Consider the following 21460-nt stretch of genomic DNA (forward strand, 5'->3'; position numbering starts at 1 on the left):
GACAAACCAGGCTCTGGCGTCGCTGTATAGTGTCTGCATCATTGAGACCAGAAACGATCAACCTAGAAGCTGCTTCCAAGGTGGGAAGGATCCGCCTCAGAGAGTGAGCCAGCCTCCTGCAGTGGAGGTCCCAGCATGAGATCTGCAAGCATCAGCACTTTTGTTTTCGGAACACATAAGTGTTGATAGCAATGCTGCTCTTCAAGTGGCCTTTCTGCCTTCTGCGCGGCAGAGTCGTCACAGATCCCAGATCACGTAACGGCAGGATACCTTGAAGTCGCTGCCTTTCGCCAGGAAGGCAGTGTAGGGACCTCGCTCATAATGTTTAAGAACTTCAGCACCTGTAATAGGGCTGCTCTGCAGCAATACACCGTTCTCAACTAAAAGTGACATGCTGGATTAGTGCTGATCATTATATCGACATCGCGACATCAACACCGCGAAGTTCGATCTTGCACGGTGCCGAATCAATGCACACCTGCATTTGCAAATGTCAGGGAAACTAGTGAAAGCATCTTGTGTCCTCCTTGAAGACGTGGCAACTGCCGTCAGATTCCCTCATGTAGGAAGCTGCGGCAGGTCCACAGCATGCATTTCATGGAAGGTGCAGATATCTTTCAACGCTGCAACCAACGGCAGATAGAGACATGGAAAGCCTTCCGAGCGGCAGAGTGAGTAGGAAGACCGAGTTTCATTACCTTAGCAATCATTTGTAATTGAAATCACGATATTCACGCTGCCATTGATTGTTTGAAACTGGTCACCACAGCCACGGTGGTCATGCTCATCAACAGCATGCGCATCATTCGCTGTCACACAATGGTTCTGTCTGAAGTGATGTATGGCAATGCGAGCCTGATTAATATTTTCAGACTCAGCAGTCAGAAGCACTGCTGCACTAGCCCGAAAAATAAAAAGCCAAACATTTCCTCTGGGGAAACCAGTGGCCAAAGAATGTTCAAGCGGTCCCTTATCCTGACGTTGTTGGTACAAACGCAAGCATTTTTCATTGGCTTGCACGGATATGTGCACCCTCTGCTGCTTCACATCTGCGGCCTGGTCTGGACCACAGTGATGGAGCCATCTGCCTCGACACAGCCCTCCACATCCTGAGCACTGCCCAGAGCGTCCTCGATGGCCACGCCAGTCTCGGCAATCCGCTGCAGTAGATCCTTCCTGAACCCCTCGTCCGCTATCAGCCTGCGCCACACCAATCCATGCTTCACACTGCTGCTGAGCAGAAGGTCACGGATTGCGCTTTAAAGCACATGAAGTGGTTTGCCTTGCTGTCAGAGACCGCAATCAACACTACCGACATGATTTTGTGCACGCTGATTTCTTGCATGGAGGCCGGATGCTAAGGCACTTCACTCAGCAAAGTATGGGTGCATAACCGATTGAGGAAAAAGAGAGCAGTGACTGCGGGCTAATGACGGGGCAGGGGTGACTCACTTGTCTGAGGCATAGTCGACCTTGCGCAGCTCGGTGGTGTCCATGGTGATTGAGTCGTAGAGGCCTGCGCCAGCGTAGCCCTCCAGGTCCTCCCCGTTGGAGTCCGAGCGGAAAATCAGCGACTCCGGCACAAACATGCCGTCGCTCTTGCTTGGGTACATCTCCACCTGCGCTCATATCAACACACCAGCTTCAGCACACGCTCTTGCGCACACTATACTCCACTCGCTGAGCAGCTGAAACCAGGATCTCCCAGCAATTGCTTCCCTTTAATACTCACAATGTTCAACCTGAACACAAAGCCCTTTCCGAGTTGTCCCACATTGCTTGGCTGCTGGACGTGCATCGGGGCGCTGCATCCCACAGAAAGGTGGCCTGCAACTCTTCGCCATTGCAGATGTTTCAACCGGCCTTTGCCCGACTGGGTATTTTGTCAGTGCTTCTGCACCTCTATGCATATTGTCGCTGCTGCAACTGCATTTGCGAGTACATAAACCGCTGCGCACCTGGGGGTTGCCGAGGTCAGACTTCTTGGCGACGCAGCCGAGCGCGGAGCCGGGCACGAGGCCGGACACGATGGACTCCCCGAGGCCCGCCACCACTTCGGCGTACACCTCATCGGCCGCGCCGGTGGAGGGGTTGTGCGTGTGGATGACAAACGCGTACGCGGCCGGAACCACGCGCTGCACCAGCACGGCCATGCGCAGGTCGCGGAAGTCCAGGCCCACCTTGCGCATGGAAAGCAGCGCGCGCTCGTTGTACTTGCTCGCCCACACGCCCTGCGTTCGAGCAGTTTTAAAGCCTCATCTACTTGCATTTCCTCGTTTTTTTGGCTGACAGGCGAGCTTCGTGGAAAATGTGCTGTCTGAGACTGGTGCAAGCACTGCATGACAAGAAATCCTCCTCTCAAGAAATGGCTTCTAGGCAGATGGTAAGAACGGATTATCAGCGCATCGACACAAATGCACAGAGCAGAGCTCTTCTGTAGGCTGCAGCTTGAAAAGGCTGCACGAAGCTGCACGTGGGTTACAGTGGTGGGCTTAGTGGTGGCAGGTGAGTTGGCAGGCGGACCTTGAGGGCGGCCAGGGCCTGCTGCCAGCGCTCCTCAGTCTCGGGCACGGGGATGCCGGCCTTCTCCATGGCTGCCTTCAGCTCCTTCTGCAGCTGCTCCGGCACCGCCACCTGTGCGCAATTATTCCTCATTTAAACCCGATCATAACTCCCTGAAGTCAACGCAGTACTCCGTATCTGCAAATGGCATGCAGACATCAGGCAACCTGCACACAACCACCATAGTTAATAATCGAAACTGTCCTTGCTCTGATTAAGGAACCAAGGGACAAGTTGCAAGGAGGAGGCACCTCCATGACGATGTCCCTGCACTTGACGAGCTGCTCCTCGGCATGTGAGGTGGGGATGTCCTTGACGGCCGCCTCCAGCCGCTTGGCGACATCCCCGTTCTCCTTCTGCTTCAGCGCCTCCTCAAATGACCCGAACGGCACCGTCACTGACGGCGGCAGCTTGATCACCTCCGGCAGCTTGCCGCGCATGCCTGCACAGGGACGTGCACTTCCCGCTGAGTAACACATTTGCAAGGCGCAGCCTGGATTAAAGACTGCACCGGCAACTTGCCGCGCGTTCTTGCATGGGGAACACGCCTCTCTAAGATCATTCGCATTGCACTGCCTGGACCAAATACTGCATGGAGCGCTTCCTTGAATGCGAGACAGGGAAAGGCATGAGCATAACAATGAGGAGCAGAGGAACAATGAAACACACCGGCGAGGTTCTTGGACTTGGCGCCGACAACGCCGTCCTTGTACTCGTCCATGGAAACAACCCACTTGCCGCACCACTTGGGGATCTTGATGCTCAGCTTCTTGCGCGGCTCCGTCGCGCCGCCGCCGCCGGCCCCGCCCTTCAGCTGCGCCTCCTCCACCTCTTCCCACGTCACCCCTCCCGCTGCCGTCGTCTCAAAGTACACCGCCTGAGGGGCCACAATCGCTGTTTTATTTTCTGACGTCCCCATGCTGTCCAATTATAATCTAAGCACAGGCATATGTCTTTGCAGGGATGGCGCGGAGAAGATCTGGGACTACACCTTCAACGAGATGCGCATGGCGCCCGAGGAGCCTGCTGCATGCTGTATAGATCTATTGAACTAATCAGACTGAACTGCGTAGGGCACAAAAGTGATCCAACCCAACCCCATGCATGCAAAGATCTGCATGACGTGCTGCCTTCCTCAACCGAGCTCGGGTTCCATCTATCTATGCTCATGTGCAAGCATCCATAGCACAGCATGGACGGAGAGTGAGGTCACCTTGCCGTCGAGGGCTTCAATGTCCTTCAGCGGCTGCTCCTCGTGGCATATGGCGAACAGAACACGCATGTTCCGCGCGCGAACGCTGACATGGCTCAGCACATCCGGTGCGTCTGGAGTGACCACGGCCACGCAGCCCTCTGGGACCTCCTCCTCGCCGGTCACCCGCTTTGCCAGCAGCACGGTCGGCTCCTCGTATCTCTGCCCGCCAATCACATTCTCAGAAGACATCACTAAAATGATCTCAAGTTCTGGGGATTCTGGCATTAGGATGTAGTTCCTTGTGAACAGCATGCTAATCCATGCATGCAGCCCCTCGCATTAATAGCAGCCCGTGCTGGGGGTTCCTGTCCTGCCTGTGATCAAGTTGCCTTCAAGCCGTTCTTGCTGAAAAAAGGAGATCCTTCTGGAAGCAAATCACACAAGCCCTGACTCTTGCTTGGATTGGCAGGGCGTGTGCACAAGCCAGACTGAAAACAATATTGCTCGATCCTGAGTAAGACGGGGATCTTGCGCGCACCTCGTCCTGGACTTCGTGCAGTCCGCCCACGACGACGACGCGGCCGAGCGCGTTGACCGGGGAGATGATCTGCCAGGCGCCCAGCTCCGCGGCAGCGCGCAGTGCCGGCTCCAGCGCGCTCAGCACCAGGCTCACAGCAAACGCCGGCCCGCCCCTCACCACCTCCTCTGCGAATAACTCCACGTACCTGCCGCAGCCCAGAGAGCGCCTTAACTGACAGCAAATTTGCCGTTGAGCAAAAAGCGCAAATCCCCGAGACGCAGCTGTGCCCCTTTGCTCCAACAACTGGTTTAGTACTGGTGACCAGCTACCACGAAGGGGACAGCGATTTTCTTCAATGGCATGTATGAATGCTTGATAGTTGCGCCAGAAGACCCTGCTTGTCTGCTGGCTGGCAGGAATAGCTCGTGTTCCTGCTGCATGCAGGCGCCCCGTCTTGTCTAGGACATCGACTTTAATGAAATTGATGTTTTCCTGTGAGGCAGAAGGGTTGTGAAAGGAGCTCGTGTATTGCTGGAGTCATTTAAACGTCAGCATGGGGATAGCGGACCAGTCGTCGACGCCAAAGGCGTTGCCGAAGGCCTTGGCGATGGGCCCGATGCGGCTGGACACGTTGTCGCTTGTGGTGGCCAGTGCGCGGCGGATGCGGTCCACCACCGCAGATGCCTGCATGCATGCCCACAGACACAACACAGTCAGCTTTGTGCATTCAAGGTCTGCGCGTGTACACTTTCCCCTTAAGGCAAAGGCATCGACCCACACGTCTAGCACACCAACAATGGGCACAAGCATCTCGCTATCCTTCCTGTCCAGCACAGCAAAGAAAATAACACAGCCTGCCAGGGGCCGAACAATGCCCACTCTTTACCCGTCAACCTTTGGACTGAAAATGCCCGTCACGTCAGCACAACAGAAATTGCATACTTTCCTGCCGCCAAGCACACACCCCACCTACTTTGGCGTCGGCAGGTGGGCAGGCTCTCTTCCATTCCAGTTGTGCTGATGTGTTTCCTTGGTCTTCTTTATACAAAGATACAGCAAAATAATCACAAAGTCTGGTGGGACGAGACCTTGAGGGCATCTTCCTTGGAGGGGTAGCCGCCGCGGCGCAGGGAGGAGGGCAGCGCCTGCCAGGCCTTGAGGCAGTAGCAGAGCTCCTCGTTGTCCCCCGTGGACAGCACCAGGTTCTGCAGCAGCGGGCCCACAAGCGCGCTTGCGTTCGCGCCGGCCGCCCCCGACCCGCGCTCGGCCGCGCCCCTCACCACGTTCTCCAGCGCCAGGTCCAGGTACAGCAGATCCCTGAGCACATTTGTCAACAGAAATTCTCAAGAAGATCTCATGGTTCTCCACCATTAACGCATTCTTGATCAGCCGCCAGGCAAGCAATGTCTTCTGCACCTCCACAGCCGTACCAGCCACAGGTATGCCAGAGGGTGTTGTCGCTTGATGGACCAAAACAGAAGTCCATTGCCATTGCATTTGAGCATTGCCGAACCCTTTTCCTTGAGGTTCGTAATGTCATTTGCATGGAAAGAATGCAGTTGGTTGCTGACATGTGGGATGCCTTCATACGTAGCATATCAACACAGGCCATCGTGCAAAGAGAGGTGCGGCAGCAGGGGAAGAAACAGGATCTGCCCCTTTCACTCCCCTGGGGCCAGAAAGAGGGGCAGCACCTGTGGCCGGCGATGTGGGGCTGCAGCTCCGTGCGCGCCTCGACGGCGTTCTCCATGAGAGGCAGGATGATGTGATCCTGCGCGTGCGTCAGCACATACCCCAGGTGCTCCTTGGCCCCCTGCGGCAGCTCCCCAGAAGCTCCCTTCGCGCTCGCCTGCAGGTCCGCCCCCGAGTGCACCGCCTGCGCACGCACACCCCATCACGCCGGACACCATACTTCCCTTGTCAAGAGACCAGAATCTGGGGGTCATGGAAAAACCCATAACAGGCAAATCGCCAGCATGCATGGAGCATGGATTCCCTCGTCAGTCCTCAGGGACAGACTTTGAGGGTCATGGTAGAAGCACAGCAGCCTCGAGCATGCATGCAGGCCTGGGCGTTCAGAGCCAAATGTTGGCGCTATTGTGTCAATTCTTTCACGTGTGCGTATCACACCAAGCAGGCAAGCCTGGGGCGTCTAGTGGAGAATCAGTACAAAAGATGTGGTACTTGAAGAATGGGAGGACAGCAATACCTTGAGGATGCCGAGGTAATTGCGGAACTCGCTGATGAGGGCGTCGCGCTTGTCGGGGTAGTCCTCCGGCTCCACCTTGATCGGCCGGTCAAAGCTCTCCAGCCGCTCCCTCGTGATGCCTGCGCTCACACCGCCACATCACATGCATGCTCTTGGCGGACTATTACTTTTCTTACATTCCCTTGCGATGGTACTCTTTCAGACAAAGCACTGTGTGTTGGAGGCATATATGCATGAGATCACGTCCTCCATCACGCCCTGCAGCTCCTGCCCTGGCAGCCGAAGAGCTGGCAACATGCGCCTCCTGAAGCCTGCTTGCCCTCGGGAAGCCTTGCTTTGGCACACTGCTTTGGATGATCCTGCTGCTGCCGGCTCCCTGCTGCTGCTGTCTGCAGGCACGCAGCAGTGCAGACCTGCCGCGTGCTCAGGCGTTTGAAACAGGGGCGGTGGAGGGGCGAAAGTGCGCACCTTCGTCGGAGAGGACGCGCCAGTAGACGCCGTTGTCGCCCTGGGCCTCCAAGAAGGCGATGAAGGCTTCGCAGATGGCCACGTCGTCTGGTGTGGTGTTGTTGTGCAGCTTCTGGTGCCAGTCCTCCATCCATGTGCCCCGCTTCTCCCCGATGTTGTTGCGGTGCATGATGTTCAGGATCTCGTCCCGCACCGCCTGATCACCATGATCATATTTATTCAATCACTCAAGATCAAAGATTATAAACAGTGCATAGCAACCTAAGAATGTCAATAAAGCATCTTCCTTGCTCGTATTCATACCAAGCACAACACCAATGACACGGTCATATGTGCATGCATGCATGCTGCTGTTTGTGAATGGTTGAAACGGATATATAAAGGACACACCTGTGCGTTACCGCCGCGCCCCACGGTGCCCAGCATGGCACGTACCCACTCCTGCGCCTCACCCCCGGTCTGCCCATGTGCCTGCACATGCCGGCGCATGTCCGTAAGGTGCCGCCCAATGCTTGCATGGCAACTCATCCTTGCCGTATGACTATTGCCTTGCTCCCTGCTGCTGTCATGCAAGGCATGCCTGGCTCCTGAGAACATCAGATCTGTGCTGCTTTTTTGCAAAGGTGACGCAAGAGTGAAGGCACACCTTGGCGATGGTGTCGGTGAGCCTCTTTTGGGCCTCGCCCAGGATGCGCGGCTGGGTGTTGTAGTTGCGCTGCCAGGTCAGCTGCCGCGAGGAGCTGTAGCGCAGCCACACATAGATGCGCGCCATCGCGTCCGTCACATCCTCGCCAGGACCCTGCGCAATATAATTGCAGTTTGTGCTGAGATTCCTGACACCGAATGACAGCGAGATGTTCTGGTGGCAAGCGCCACCCTCAAAAGAACCATGTGCCAACAAGGCGAGCACCGCAGGTTCAATTGCTGTTGCGTGTAGACGGACAGATATGACGGGTGGCTTGCTGGGACTTGTGTTCAAGCTAGGTGGAGCTTATCCAGCCTTATCCAAAAACCTGCAGCAAAAGGAGAGGCTATGCAATTTGTTTTAGCTTGTGTCAAGCGTTGAGATAGAGATGGAAAGTGAGGCACACCTGCAGGGCCTGCTCGATGAGCTCGGCAGCCTTGTTGTAGCGGTGCATGAGGGTCCACTGGTCAGCATTGACCTCCAGGTCCACAATGGTGCGGCTGAGGTCGTCCTCAAAGCCCGCCAGCACGTTGTCTTTGCCGACAGAGCCCCCCGCTCCCGGCACCGGCACATTGTAATTAGAGCCACCTGTCAGCACGCCACCACACATGTCACATGCCCTTGTAACACCGCCCATGCAATTCTTGGACGCATGCAGAGCGGCGGTAAACCAGCAGTCATCCCACAAGGACTCGCCAATCTTCTCCCAAGGGATCGCTGTCACATGAGTTGTCTTATTCTTGTGTCTGTGGGGCAGGGTGTCCAGGAAATCGCACCATCACGCCACCAGGCAGTGGAGTCACCACTCCGGATCACAAAGGTCAGCCCGGACAGGTCATGCCCAGCAGGGATGTCCACCTTGACGCGCTTCAGCTTCACCTGATCACTGCCCACCTGGAGCCATTACACAAATCCAATCAGCAGAACGCCAAGCCATCTCCAATACTTCAGGCTCTCTGCAGATACATTTCTGATGAGAGGATAGATACTGCTGTCCAATAATGCTGGCCGTCAAGTGCGCGCCCATTTCTGATGGAAGTCTGTCAAGGTCGCGCATTGTTAGTCCATGTGACCTTGCTTTTATTTCCATATAGATCCAAAACATGCCCTGCATGCTGGTCATACGAGAAATACCGCAGTGTCCAATCGCCTCTGAAGCGGAAGCACGGCACGAGAAGAGCAGCGTTGTCAGGAGGTGCTCAAGGTAGCGTTCTGCATGTCAGGGTCTTTGGACTCAGAAACGGGCCCCGCAAAGCAGGGCATGAGAAGAGCAGGGTTGGCGAGGGGCTCACGGTGATGTTCTGCGTGTCGGCGTCGCTGGACTCCAGGAAGGGGGTGTCAAGGGCGGCGGCGTTGGCCTCTGCGACGGCTGAGTCAGCGGGCCAGATCTCCTGCGGCGGCGCGAGCCAGTCGGAGCCGCCGCCCTTCTTAATGCCCCAGTGCAGGAAGGCGTCCGTGGGGAGATCAGTTGTTAGGGTGACCTGGGTGGGGCCCTTCTTGCCCTCTGGCGCCCGCACCGCCACCAGCATCTCCGTCTTGTTGCCCATATTGTACGTCTGCACACCAACTTGCAGTACTCAAGAGCACTGCAACTGCAGAGTACCTTGTCTACGCCAGCAGAAGGCTCACTGCAAACATTGCATTTAAAGTTTCGTGCATGTTCTAACCTTCCAGATGGCCAAGGCCATGTCCCCATGAAACCTCCACACAATATTTTCGTGGGCTTGCGACGATCGGGCGCGGCAGATAACAGAGCTCAATAGTGTGCTGCAAGTAATCAAGATCCGAGCTAGGCCGGTCTCTTACTTGTTCCTGCTGTGGATGCTGTAACAGGGTGCCCCAAATTGAGGTCATTTGTTCACAGATTTGTTCACGGATGACCATGAATACGCAGATAGTACTGGGGCACCGTAGCAGGCGGGGCGCTCACCCTGTGCCAGACGCAGGTCTCATCGCGCGCGGCTGCGTCCTCGAGGCGGCCGAGGGCGCGCTCGGGGGCCTTCTTCTTGGCCTGGCTCAGCAGCGGCGGGGCCTTCTTCACAAAGTCCAGCGGGTTTATCACGCGCACGCCCATGCTCTCCCCGAGCTCCGTCTGCCCGCCTTCCTCCCGTGCCGGCGGTGGCGCCTCGACCTTCTGCTCTGCCTGCGGTGCCTGCTCCTCCTGCTTGGGTGGAGCCTCCTCCTGTGGTGCTTCCTCCTGCTGCTGCATCATGACACAGCTTGCTCAGAATTGTCATCTTGCATATGGTGCATCCATGATCTTGAAGGCTGTCGAAAGCAGGAAATCAGATGTCCCCCAAACCAGGGGTCCTGCTATACGTAGGCAGACATCTGTGAGGGATATTCCACCGGTGCTGAAGGAGCATGGGGCAGTGAATTTGTAACCTGCGGTGCCTGCGGCTCCTTCAGCGACTTCTCAAGCTGCTGCACAGACATGCCGCTGGACAACTGGGCTTCCAGGCTTCTGCGCGCATCGCCAGCAAAGTCCGCGCCGTCCGGCTTGCCGGCCGCCTCCCACATCAGGTATGCTTGGATGCCGACCTGCCCATGCATGTCCCACAGGATCACTTCCACTTACTTCCATTCACATCAAACCAAGAAGAAAGCTTTATAACCAGGATGATGCTCCAGGAGCATGACAAGTGCACAGAATTAGGAGGTGAGCCGTCTGGTGACTAAGAGGGCAGAGAGATCTGGCAGCGCACCAGCTCTTCTGGGACGCTGGGTGGGGCAGGCACGGCGCCATTTCCTCCCTGTGAGGAGGAGAACTCCTTGTACTGGATCTCCCCACGAGCCACCCGCCAGAGCTCATCCAGCTGGATGCCTTTCCTGAGGTACGACTGCAGCTCCTGTCGTGCACACAGAAGCCCCATAAGCTTCTCAGTGTAATCCCCTGCTTTCTCTAACATGGGCATGCAAGATTACTTGAGAATTTGTATTTCAACAGGTGGGCAACACATCAAGCCCATTGGTAAGGATGCGGCAGACAGCAGCAGCTTGATGACTCTATTCAGGAAGCCCAAGGCACAGGGTTTGATAATCACATGTTGTTTTTTATTGCAACTTCAAAACCAAATCGGCATGACACCCCACCTTAATGGCCTTCTGGTACTCTTCGTCAGCCTCATGCTGGTTGCGCTGCGGGCAGCCAGCAGTCTCCCACTTGATGTAGGACCAGATGCCGCAGAGCTCTGTGGGCAGCTCGGGCAGCTCGCTGTCGGGAATTTGAGCTGGTGAGTCATCGTCCTCGTCAAAGGCCTGGCTGGTCAGGGCCAGGCGCAGCGCCACCTTGAAGTTGGATCCGTACTGGTCGTACCAGGTGCCCGTGGACTCGTCCTTGATCACAAAGTTGAGGTAGTCTGAGGCCTCTGGCCCCCTCAGGTGCAGCGTCAGCACCTGGCCGCCGTCTGGAGCCTTCCTGCATTTGCACGTGCAGCCTTGGAACTTGTGGTGGGTTTCAATCAGTGGATGGACATTCCCCATGTGCCGTGCGATTTTTGACGTGAACGGCCACGGCTGAGAAGCTGTAAACAGCCCACATGGCACTGAAGGCCTGCCGTGCAGCAGAGCTCCAATAGGAAACAATATAGACACAATTGTGCCCTTCTCCTTGAAAATAAGTGACAGGACATTGAATGAAGTGGCACGTATCATGAAGGGGAGCATAAGCAAGGTGTGGGTACGAAGGTGCACTGTTGGAGGAGCTCACTTCCAGGGCGTTTGCAGGGCGCGGTCCTTGTATTGAACAGTGCCTTCGGGCCAAGCCTCGTTGCCGGGTAGCCTCCAGCCGCCCTGATAGTTGGCGCCGCCCTCGACTCCCCAGTGCAACAGGATCTTGCCGGGAAGCGAGGTGTGCAGACGCACTGTCTGATCGCCGCCATCTCCATTTTCAAGCTGAAACTGCATTATGCGGTGAATTGGGCTTTTCAGTTGAGTAAACAGCATTGCTTATGAGCACATGAGATGCAGGCAGTCCTGTTCACACAAGTGAGGAACCACGAGCGACCAGGAAGTGCCTTGAGAATGTGGGATGTATTAAAGCACCTGGACACTGTTGTCGGAGTCCAGCGGAAATGTCTTCTCGTATACAACGTTAAGCTGTTCTGGTGCAGCAACTGCGCGCACTCTGACGAGGGAGCCTCTGCGTGACTGCTGGATGAGGTGGTATGCACCTGCTTGGCAAAGCAATTGCTCGCCTGCCACGTGCTACGTCAAACAAGATTACAATATCGAACATTGGATACGAAATGATGCCCCACCTGAATGATAGCTGAAGGTACAATTGCCACAATGGGATCGTGGCTGTGCACACAGCACGCCGAGACGCAAATGGCCGCCTACCTTTACTGTGCCGCGAGCCCTTTACACACAAAAGTTATTAATTTATTGACTGCAACGTGAACTGTATCGGACATGTATATTTTCTTCTTCAATCACACAATGGCATGCCACAGGTTCTCATCTTGACGTCGGCTCACCTATTGATCCGTTCGGATATGCCAGAACTTGTCGTAACGACGCCAATGGCTTTTGCCGATGCCACCATTCGGATTGGTTTCCTGAGCGGCGCAGTATTCCAAATGTATTTTGTTGCGATCCCTGTAAAACAGTGCTCTGTAAGTACGTAATATAGCGCCAAGATGCTTGGCCAGTACACAACAGTTCTTTCAATACTTAAGACATGACAAGTTCATTTGTTGTGCACCAGCAGCCACTCTTCTGTGAAACCTGCATCAGACCAACCCGGCAGCTTCTCATCAGCTCCTCATGTAATCAGAAACGCCGTTTGACGAAGCCTAGGTGAGATCAGGATTCCAATCGTGGAAGCAACATGGTACCTCAAATATCACTATTACTTCCATCTCTTGCATCTCGGTATACATCCTGCAGTGGAGCTTCGCTGTTGTTCTCCGTCCCTTCTTAAGTGGATCTTGATCGCTATTGAGTCATGGTCATCTAGATACACGGTTCTGACAAAGTGAGAGTTGATGTAAGGATCTTGTATATTTAGGGAAGTCCTCGTTTATCGTTGATCATCTCTCGATGGCAGGTTGCACATGCACCCTCCGGCAGCTGCAGTGTAGGGGGCTCCCTGCACAGCCTCAGTTGTCCAGGAGGCTTGCTCCCTGGAGTCGCCCACACATTAAATCCAAATTTCGATGCAGAACCATCGGGTATCCAACAAGGGTAGCGCGAGGGTTGTGCCAATGCTCAGGAGATCAGAAAACACAAGCAGCAGCTTCCACCACCGCCCCTGCTGCCACTCCCAAAACAGCGAGAGAGGCAGTCGAGCAGGGCCAGCAGAGCTTCGACAGGAAGGACTATGCGGAAGCACTGCGGCTGTTCAAGGCTGCCCTGGAGCTGAGGCCCAATGGGGATGAGGCGCGCGCGGCGTTGTACAACAAGGCCTGTGCGCATGCGCGGCTCAAAAAATGGCAGGAGGCTGCCGACGACGTGGTCCGTGCTGTCAACGAGTACGGCCTCAGGCTGGAGGTGGCTGTGAAGGTGCGGCAGATGCGCATGCTTCTGTTTATGTTCCTCCCCTTATCACCGGGCAGGCGTGCATGCATGCTGCTCAACGAATGCATTAGACTCGCGCATGCCCGCCATCAGCATCACGTTGTGCTCTAAAATTCTGATTATATACACTTGCCATAAGGGTTTACTCACGCGTAAGGCTCAGCACTGCATAATCAGGACAGTCTCCACTTGAGCATATCGCATTAAAGATATACAGTAATTGTGTCATTTAGTGGAGTAGGATCCGGACTTGAGGGCGCTGCGGGAGAGGAGGGAGTGGCTGGATGCCCTGGAGAAGGCCAAAGGGGGAGTCTCCAATCGCGCGCTGATTGGCGCTCGTGCAGAGGCCAAGGCGCCGTTCCGACTGGCGCGCCTGTTCATCTTTGGCGGCCTGGGGGCCGGCGCCGCTCTCGGCCTCGTCGTCATTGCTGGCCGCCTCATTGCGGCCTTGAAAGGTGTGGATTTGTTTCTCTTTTTCATTCCAGACTGTCCCATCGAAGACTCTTTTTACAGTTGTGAGACTAGATGCCTGGCTTTCTCACCTGATGCTCAGGCTCCTCAACACTTTTGAGTGCAGTTTCACCACTCGATTGCATGCATTTTAATGGTGCGAGTTATCCTTTCATCGTGCTCCGTTAATCTCCCTGCAGGAGGGCTTGAGCAGCAGGCTGCATTAGTGGCTCAGTATGCAGCAGCTTCATGTGTGATGTCTCTCTGCACTCCTATTTCTCTAATGATGTGGTGTGGGGCCAGGGGGAGAGGGAGCGCCGGAGTTGACAGAGTCGCTACTGAACTTCACGATCAACGCAGCGGCGCTGGCCGGGTTCTCGTGGCTGTTCTCGCGCGACTACCAGTCTGCGGAGAAGGACCGGCGCATGGTCGACCGGGAAGAGGCGCTCGGCCGTCTCCTGGTGCGACATTTTTCCCTCACAATTCCGCCGTGCGCAATTGCAACGAAAGACGGCCTTGCTGCTCTGGAGTGGAAAATCTCCCCTGCCACGCTGCTAGCAGCTTTTGCTGGCAGCTCAGGGTACCATATGGCTCAGGACTGCACCGCAGCCTAGCTGCTGCAAACTTCTTGAGCATTGCATGAGACATGGAATACAGCGTCCACCAGTCCTTGAACGCTGTGATCGCGCGGTGCCTGTAAGCTCCACCTTGGCAATCCAGAGCTGGTGCCTCTTCCAATGGTGTTTTAGTATACCACGTGGCAGTCGTAAATAGCAGTGGGATGGGGGGTGTGACAGGTGCAGGTGGGGGCCGACAGGGAGGTTCCCCTGGCAAGCTTCAGGGGCGCAGCTCGGCCGGTGCTGCTTGCCGGCAGCTCCGGCTACATCAGCCGTGCGCTCAAGGCGTCAGAGCTGCACCAAACCGAGCTGCGCCTGCGAGGCATCTCCGTCATCCCTCTGGTGCTCAGCTCCAAGGACCCCGGCGAGAAGCTGCGCGCCCTCAAAGCCGAGTTCAGGTCGGTCACCTTGTTTGCGCTGTATTTTGCTCTTTTGTTTGGACCACGCTGGGCATTGAGTGAGGCAGAGACTGAGAATTGGGCATTTGATCAGGTAGAACCTTCGCTAGTATCAATGGAGTGTGACTGACTGACCTCGAGGCCATGCGCCCCAGGGAATTTTGAGTTAAGCAAGCTTGCTGAGCCGCAGATGTGCAGTGTATCTCTTGCGCAACTTTGCATCGTGCAGCGCAGAAGACTTTGCGAGCTGACAATGTTGATAATGAAGCACGGACATGTGTTCTGACTGGGCCCAATCATGGATGCAGGAAGGAGGGCGGGGAGAAGGGCAAGGGGTTTGGCAAGGCCGAGCCGGCAGCGCCAGCCAGCACCAGCGGCCAGCAGAAGGTGGTGCTGAAGCAAGACAAGAAGTGGGAGCTGAGGCCGACGGCCACCAATGAGTGGGAGGCCTGGGTCCAGGAACAGCGAGAGGCTGCCAGCATAAAGGGAGACGACGACTTCTATGCGCAGGTCCGCATGCCACCATCCCTATATGTTGCTCCACCCTCGTGTGCAAGTGGCAGTGTCTCATGGCATACTGTAAAGCTCTGCACAATCACAACGGCCAAAAACCAGGTATCTGGCATGCCAAGAACCTGTGTGGGGATGGATTCCTATCTCTTGAGTGCATTGTAGATGTGACAATGATTTGATCATGACCAATGTTCTAGTCTGTTGCAAATTTTTGCTGACGATGAGGTGGTGATTGCAGATTCAGCTGGATGGATCCGTGCGGAGGAGTGGGCTGGGCATACCACCATGGGACAGGTGGCTGGATGACATCCCAGAGCTGGACAGCCTCCAGACAAAACTCACTGACGGCATTGGCATATCCGGATGATCGTGTGGCAATGCATCAATGATCGATTCTGTGTTGCTACGTGGGCTTGGAAGCTGCTGTGAAAATAGTCTGTTACATTTCTGCCACAAGCAGTTGTGGGTGCTGAACACCCAAAGCTCAACCGAAACGCAAAACTTTTTGTGAGCCACCGGCCATCATAAGGCGGCTCTTTTCAATCCAGACGTAAGAAAGGAGGCTTCATAAGGCTGATGCCCCTGCCTTTTTGTCTTTTAGAAGCTGAAGGACCTGCACAATAAACAGGATGTCGACACCTGAATATATGTCATTGGCAGCATGCTATTGCAATAACTATCAGCACAACGTTAAGGGACCAAAGGACAAGCGCACCTTGTAATCACGGGTGCTGGCCGCGAGTTTGAAGGTGGCACCCTTCTTCAGAAGCCGCGGTTCATTGGCACGTATCCATGCACCGTCCACATTCGTGCCATGCCCTGCACAATAACTTGGGACCTCTCACAAGCGTGCGATATACTACTATAAACCCCTCATCACACTGCTGGACAGAGTCTGATCCATACTACGGTATTCCTTTGGAGGTGTATGGCCACCCATGAAATTGTCCAAGTCTCTGAGTGCAAGCAGGCTTATACACGCCCCACAGGTGCAGCTGCAGACAGCCCTGCGCGTACGCTCTTTGGCCTCTAGCTTTGTACTTTCCACCCTCATTTACTCATCTTTAGAACAAGCAGGCAGCGCACCTGAGCCGAGGTCAGTGATGAACAGGTTGCCGGCGGTGTCAGTGGACAGCGTGGCGTGCTGGCGAGAGATGGACAGGTGCTCTAGTACAACGTCGCAGGTGGGCGCTCGCCCAAACACCACCTTGTCAGCGATGCTCTGCAGACCCAGCTCCATGCTGCCCACCACCTTGCCCTCCTTGCTCACCTGCAGCCCCCAGCACTCTAGAAGTTCAGCAGGCCCTGAGGGCGCCTTATAGTTCAGTTTCTGTGAGCTGAGCTGCGGTTACAGAAAGCGAGTTCTGCAACATGCAGCATGCTGACGTCAACCTGCAGCCCCCCAGCACACTACAGGTGCACGTTCTGAGGGCGCTTGTTGGCTGAGTTTCTGTGAAATGGAAAGTGTGTTTTGCCACATGCAGCTTGCTCGCCTCGCCCTCTCTCTCTCCCTCTGTGCCGCTCCATGCATCCAAATTCCAGCATGCTTGGTGAATATGGCTGTCTCGTCAGTGGTTCCAAGGCCATTTTTGTGAAGATGTTTCTCTCTCTGAATTGTTGCCTTATGAGTAAGAAGGCTACCTCTAACACCACCCCAGGGCCCTGATCAGCTTCAGGTGTGGCTTCAGCGCCGGACGCCTCCCTGCTGCTGTGCTTTGCATGCCTCCCCTCTGCGCTCTCATGTCTACTCCTCTTCACACCTGTCAGACAGCAAGCCAGAAGTCAAACGAAGGCCAAACTTGTTCAGGTAAACCCCTCTGGTTGCATGATCTCACCAGATGATGCATATCTCGGCAGAAAGTCCAATCTGATTCGCAGGCACTTGCAAGAGCCATAGTCCAGGGCCCAAAATCTTGATGGGCAAGTTGAGGCTGGATTTTCTTTTTCCTGTCTCACCTCTCTCGCGCTCGCCTCCATGCCGCTCCCTGTCTGCGATCCTCTGCCGCCTGCCATCCCTTTCCCTCTCCCTGCTTCTGTCCCTGTCCTTTTCCCTGTCCTTTTCCCTGTCCCTGCCTCTGTCCCTGCCTCTCTCCCTCCCAGCATCCCTATCCCTTTCCTTTTCTCTCTCCCTGTCTCTATCTCTCCCCTCCCGCCGATGCCAGTCTCCATCGCAATCCCTGTCACTCCTGCCATCTCTGCCTCCCGATCTGTGCCCTTCCCGGTCATCACTCTGCCTCTCCCCACGCCCCGATGGCTCCTCTCTGGAAGCCGCGGGCCGCTCCGGCGCGGCGCCCCGGTCTTTTGCGCCGTTGGCGGCGGCTGCACCATCCGCCGGCTTGCGCTGGCCGGCAGGCAAAAAGCGCACTGCCACCTTCTCGCCGGCTGCACCCTCGTCCAGCAGCGCAGGCGCGTCCGCTCCGTGGAAGTCCTCTGTGTCTGCTGGATCGCTCCTGCTCGCACAACAAACCCTGTCAAGCACTGATCGCGCTCCACCATAGTGTGGAACACCCACAAAATAACCCACCAGTCAAATCCAAGGCCCAAATACATGAGAAAACGGAGTGCTGCGCTCTTAGACGGCGGCTCAGGGCAGGCAGATACCATACATTGGACTGAAGTTTGATGGCCGGCATTACTTTATACTGACAGGTCTGTGCGTGGCCTGAGATGTCCTTCAGACCCCCATGACACTCTCTGCTCTGATAGTTGATCCCACAGAGAGAACTGTTCAGAGTAAAGCAGGACAGTGACATGTGTCCTGAAGGTGGACCTGTCAGTGATGCCCAGCTGCTCCTCGAAGGCGCAGAGGGAGCGCCAGAAGCCCTGGTTGGGGTTGACCAGGCTGCGGCGCTGCTTGCAGTGCTCGCGCGCGCGCCCAGCCGGCCACGTGAACCGGCGCATCAGGTACGCTATGCACAGCGAAGCCGAACGGCTCACCCCCGCCCCACAGTGCACCAGCACCCCTGCACAGCCAAAACGTTACAATCCAATGATTGTGATCATCACAGCATCAACCTTTACAGGATCAGACTTTGCATTACCAAAGATTGATGTAAGTGCTGCCCTTCATTGTGTTGTCGTGCAGGGACAATTGCAAGCTCCGCCCTGGAGAATCTGTATGCCACAGAAGAAGCTGTGCTGGGCAGCGTGCCCACTTTATAGCTCCATTGCATCACAGAAACTCCTCGCATTATTGTTGGCACCATGAATCTGGTTACGATGCGAGGCAGCCCTCCCCCCTCCTTTGGCGTTGATGCCTTCGTTTCTTGCAATCTCTCCTGACATCAACATAAATGAGGGCCCAAAAGGGCCCACGGGAAGGAATGGAAAATCTATACCTTCGTTGGCGGCACGCGCCTCCTCAATGAAGGTATAGGTTGGCGCGAAGAACTTGGACACGTCCTGCGTGTCCACATCTGCCAGCTGCAGGCGCAGGTGCTTGAACCTGGAGGGCAGCTGCATGTTCTCCGGGTTGTTGTGGATGGTGATCACCCTGGAACCATACATGAGCCAGAATAGTTATTTTATGTCACTTGTCTGTGCATGTATGTGTGACCACCAGCCACAATATATGTAGCTTTCATGCTGGTCCTTCACTGCATGTGCTCTTGGCAGGCTACCGCTCCTCTGTACATGAACTCCCGCAATCTTGAGCATCCCATCAGCTCATTGCCAGCTTCTTACAGGCAGATTCTGGCAGGACCACGTTTGGGCCTTCCTGCCAAACTGCAGGGTAGCCGAGAATGTATACAACCCATTCTTTCTGCTCATGCATGTGAAGCTGTCCTCTCTGCGCAGCAGCGCACCTGCGGATGTTGAGCTCATCCATCCGCTCTGTCTGCTGCGCGTGCTCCCAGTCTCCCAGATACAGGACCTTGGGCACAATCTCACCGGGGTACCTGAGTTGCGGGAGCCCCTCATGAGTGCTTGTTCCCCGGCACATTAGAAAGTGCGCAGCAGTTATGCTCAGCTATCTCATCTTACCACAGGCTTCAGGATGAGACCGAACCCACCTCTTCACGGCATTGTTCTTCACAGAAGCAGAGCACAGGAACGGGTAAGCCTTTGCAAAGCCTTCAAACCTGCGCATCGACACGTGCGTAAGTCCAGTCTACCTCTCCTTCAATTCAATGGCAGACAAAGCATTCTCCACACGGGCTGTGCCAGCACTAGGGGGTGATGGAGGGATGCACCCACCCCTCTTTGTAGATTGCCAGGGATTTTGCATGCTTGTCATTGGCGAGGAAGGCCACGACTGGGTGGTCCCTCTTCAGCTTGGAGTCGCCATACACAATGACAGCCTTGTCCCACCAGCAGTCAGGGCTCCAGCTCACGTCATAGCTATTCTTTGAATAATCCTGTCACACACAAAGGAGTTCCTTTGAGAAAAGAGGTGTTGCATACAGTTGTCTGCAGGATTCAGAACTAGAAAATTTCGACGTGGCAATCAACAGTAAAGGAAGCCAGTCATAACAATAAGCGCTCATACAATGAAAGCTCACCAGCAAAGCTTTTCCATTCGCTGCAAGTCTGATGCAGTAGGCTTGCATCACATGTTGTTTGACAAATTCCTTCTGCGGGCGGACGTCGAGAATGAATGTCTTTGGATCAAGTGGACAAGAAGTAAATACACGGAAAAATCCATCAGTCGTTATAGTTTTTACTTCCATATTATGTTCTTTATGCACAGCCAGACATCAACCAAATTGCTCCACCGAAATCTGCGTTGTATGCATGTAAGTGTTGCTGTACGTGACGTATATTACTACTACATTCAGTCCAATCAGCTTCCTTTGTTTTCTGCTGCATCACAATTTGGGATTCCCAACATTCTCTCAAGGAGCAGGCCGTGATGTCATCACAGCTCATCAGGAGCCTGAACAGGTGCTTGGCTTTGGCAAAGGGTCCATGGGTAAATTCACTTTCGAGCATGCGCTTCTCTGTGGCCACCTCTTGTCGGTGAAGTGTCATGAACATTCAGTAGCGGCTGTGGGAGCTTTATGGGCGCATCCTCATGCAGCCGCCTGGCATACTAGGCGGCGAGGCGGCCGGCGCGGCGCCGGCCGGGCCGGGCCCGATAGTGCCTCTCATGCGCAGGTTTGCACACACTGCTACCGAGCTACAATGGCATCAAAGTTTTAAAATTCCTAGGAAACAGCTTTAGTAGGCGAGGAGGGAAGCTGACCTATGAGCATCCAAAGGCCAATCTGCATTTATCCTGTTGGTACCAATTGGAGGCTTGCAAGTGTGATCCCTCTGCAAGCTACCGTAGTGACTGCCGGCACACTAAGACTCGCCTCGTCCGCGGACCGTGATACACCTAATGCTCAAGGTTGTGCTGATCACGACGCACTCAATGCCGCATGCAGGCTCTGGCAGCCATTGAGCATGAACACGGGCAAGCATCTCTCTTGCCATCACTGATGGCATCTCTGACATGCCACAAACATGCCCCAGCACAAGTGGAAGGACACAACGGATTACAGCCATGTTCATGTCGGTAGCAGCGCGGGTATTGGATTGGCACATGTGTAGGATCCTCATCAATTGTGCCCCTTGTACCTGGCATGCTTTTCATAGATATTGGTACACTTGGTGTACAGTGCGACCCTCTCTCGGAATATCAAACAAGTTAACTTAACTTAGTTAAGGTGTCGGAACAGTATTCGCTCTTAAGCTTGCAGGAAATCCTGTCTTTGAGGGTCCCTGCATCTCCCTCTGAGCTAAACTGTACTGCTGAAGTCAACACTCGCAGTAGAACCTGCCCACGCAGCCTGCTGGCAATTCTCAACCATTGTCGTCCTTCTTGAGGCTGCCTATGCAGAACCCTGGGAGCTGCTTCTTGCCTCCCCCTGCCGTATGGACCTCGTCAAACTCTTCTGAGCAGTCAGTGCCTAACACTCGCATTATTGCCAGCACGGTGCTTATGCCGCAGGCACACTCCCAGCCTGGATGATTCATGATGTGAGCTGTTATGTCGTAGACCTGCGCAAGCAGGGAAACCTAAGTCCTGCTGCCGTTTGAATGCCGGTGTACCGACAGCTAGCGTCGCGTTTCTCAGAGAAACTTATCAATACAATCTTCGTTGACAACCTTGCCATTGACTACGATCCAAGCATCTTCCTTCTTATTGTGTTTGCTGACTTCTTCCAAGGTGAACGATCTTTCGGGCATCCTCGTCTGGATGTACCCCTTGCAGCAGATCTGCGCTACAAATCATTTCCCAGGACACCACACATTCGAAGTAAATTGCATCGACCGAGCAAATGCTAATCTTGCCTTACGTTGTGGGTCAAGAAGACGAAGCACGGCCAGGAAAGAAT

General features: G+C 54.9%; 4 protein-coding genes across 4 annotated transcripts; 1 reads left to right on the forward strand and 3 right to left on the reverse strand.

The window, feature by feature from the left end:
* Positions 1 to 697: 697 nt before the first annotated feature.
* Positions 698 to 11520, reverse strand: COCSUDRAFT_28229 (R1 protein; the record flags this gene model as incomplete). The annotated part of the gene is made up of 24 exons (XM_005649057.1): positions 698 to 1200; positions 1453 to 1619; positions 1959 to 2231; positions 2524 to 2634; positions 2814 to 3004; positions 3232 to 3439; positions 3776 to 3976; positions 4296 to 4482; positions 4846 to 4961; positions 5366 to 5594; positions 5972 to 6153; positions 6487 to 6605; positions 6955 to 7150; positions 7345 to 7425; positions 7601 to 7753; positions 8046 to 8227; positions 8416 to 8533; positions 8932 to 9195; positions 9570 to 9794; positions 9989 to 10103; positions 10158 to 10180; positions 10345 to 10488; positions 10733 to 11057; positions 11333 to 11520. The coding sequence occupies 24 exons, from the start codon at positions 11518 to 11520 to the stop codon at positions 1044 to 1046; spliced, it is 4155 nt and encodes a 1384-aa protein (XP_005649114.1). The 3' UTR covers positions 698 to 1043.
* A 642-nt stretch (positions 11521 to 12162) lies between these two features.
* On the forward strand, positions 12163 to 15504 carry COCSUDRAFT_83655 (hypothetical protein; the record flags this gene model as incomplete). The annotated part of the gene is made up of 7 exons (XM_005649450.1): positions 12163 to 12259; positions 12855 to 13144; positions 13401 to 13614; positions 13913 to 14070; positions 14407 to 14624; positions 14933 to 15134; positions 15376 to 15504. 7 exons carry the CDS (start codon positions 12163 to 12165, stop codon positions 15502 to 15504), a joined length of 1308 nt encoding a protein of 435 aa, XP_005649507.1.
* On the reverse strand, positions 14515 to 19807 carry COCSUDRAFT_35978 (phosphatases II; the record flags this gene model as incomplete). Its single annotated transcript, XM_005649058.1, has 10 exons — positions 14515 to 14598; positions 15853 to 15956; positions 16224 to 16407; positions 17443 to 17587; positions 17908 to 18100; positions 18476 to 18630; positions 18944 to 19036; positions 19151 to 19219; positions 19335 to 19495; positions 19691 to 19807. 10 exons carry the CDS (start codon positions 19805 to 19807, stop codon positions 14515 to 14517), a joined length of 1305 nt encoding a protein of 434 aa, XP_005649115.1.
* Positions 19808 to 20602: 795 nt separating this feature from the next.
* COCSUDRAFT_53001 (cytochrome b5) lies at positions 20603 to 21386 on the reverse strand. Its single transcript, XM_005649059.1, has 2 exons — positions 21231 to 21386; positions 20603 to 21122 (listed from the first exon to the last, which is right to left on the reverse strand). Exons 1-2 carry the CDS (start codon positions 21309 to 21311, stop codon positions 20925 to 20927), a joined length of 279 nt encoding a protein of 92 aa, XP_005649116.1. The 5' UTR covers positions 21312 to 21386; the 3' UTR covers positions 20603 to 20924.
* Positions 21387 to 21460: the final 74 nt, after the last annotated feature.

Source organism: Coccomyxa subellipsoidea (assembly GCF_000258705.1).
Source record: "Coccomyxa subellipsoidea C-169, whole genome shotgun sequence".
NCBI lineage: Eukaryota > Viridiplantae > Chlorophyta > Trebouxiophyceae > Coccomyxaceae > Coccomyxa > Coccomyxa subellipsoidea.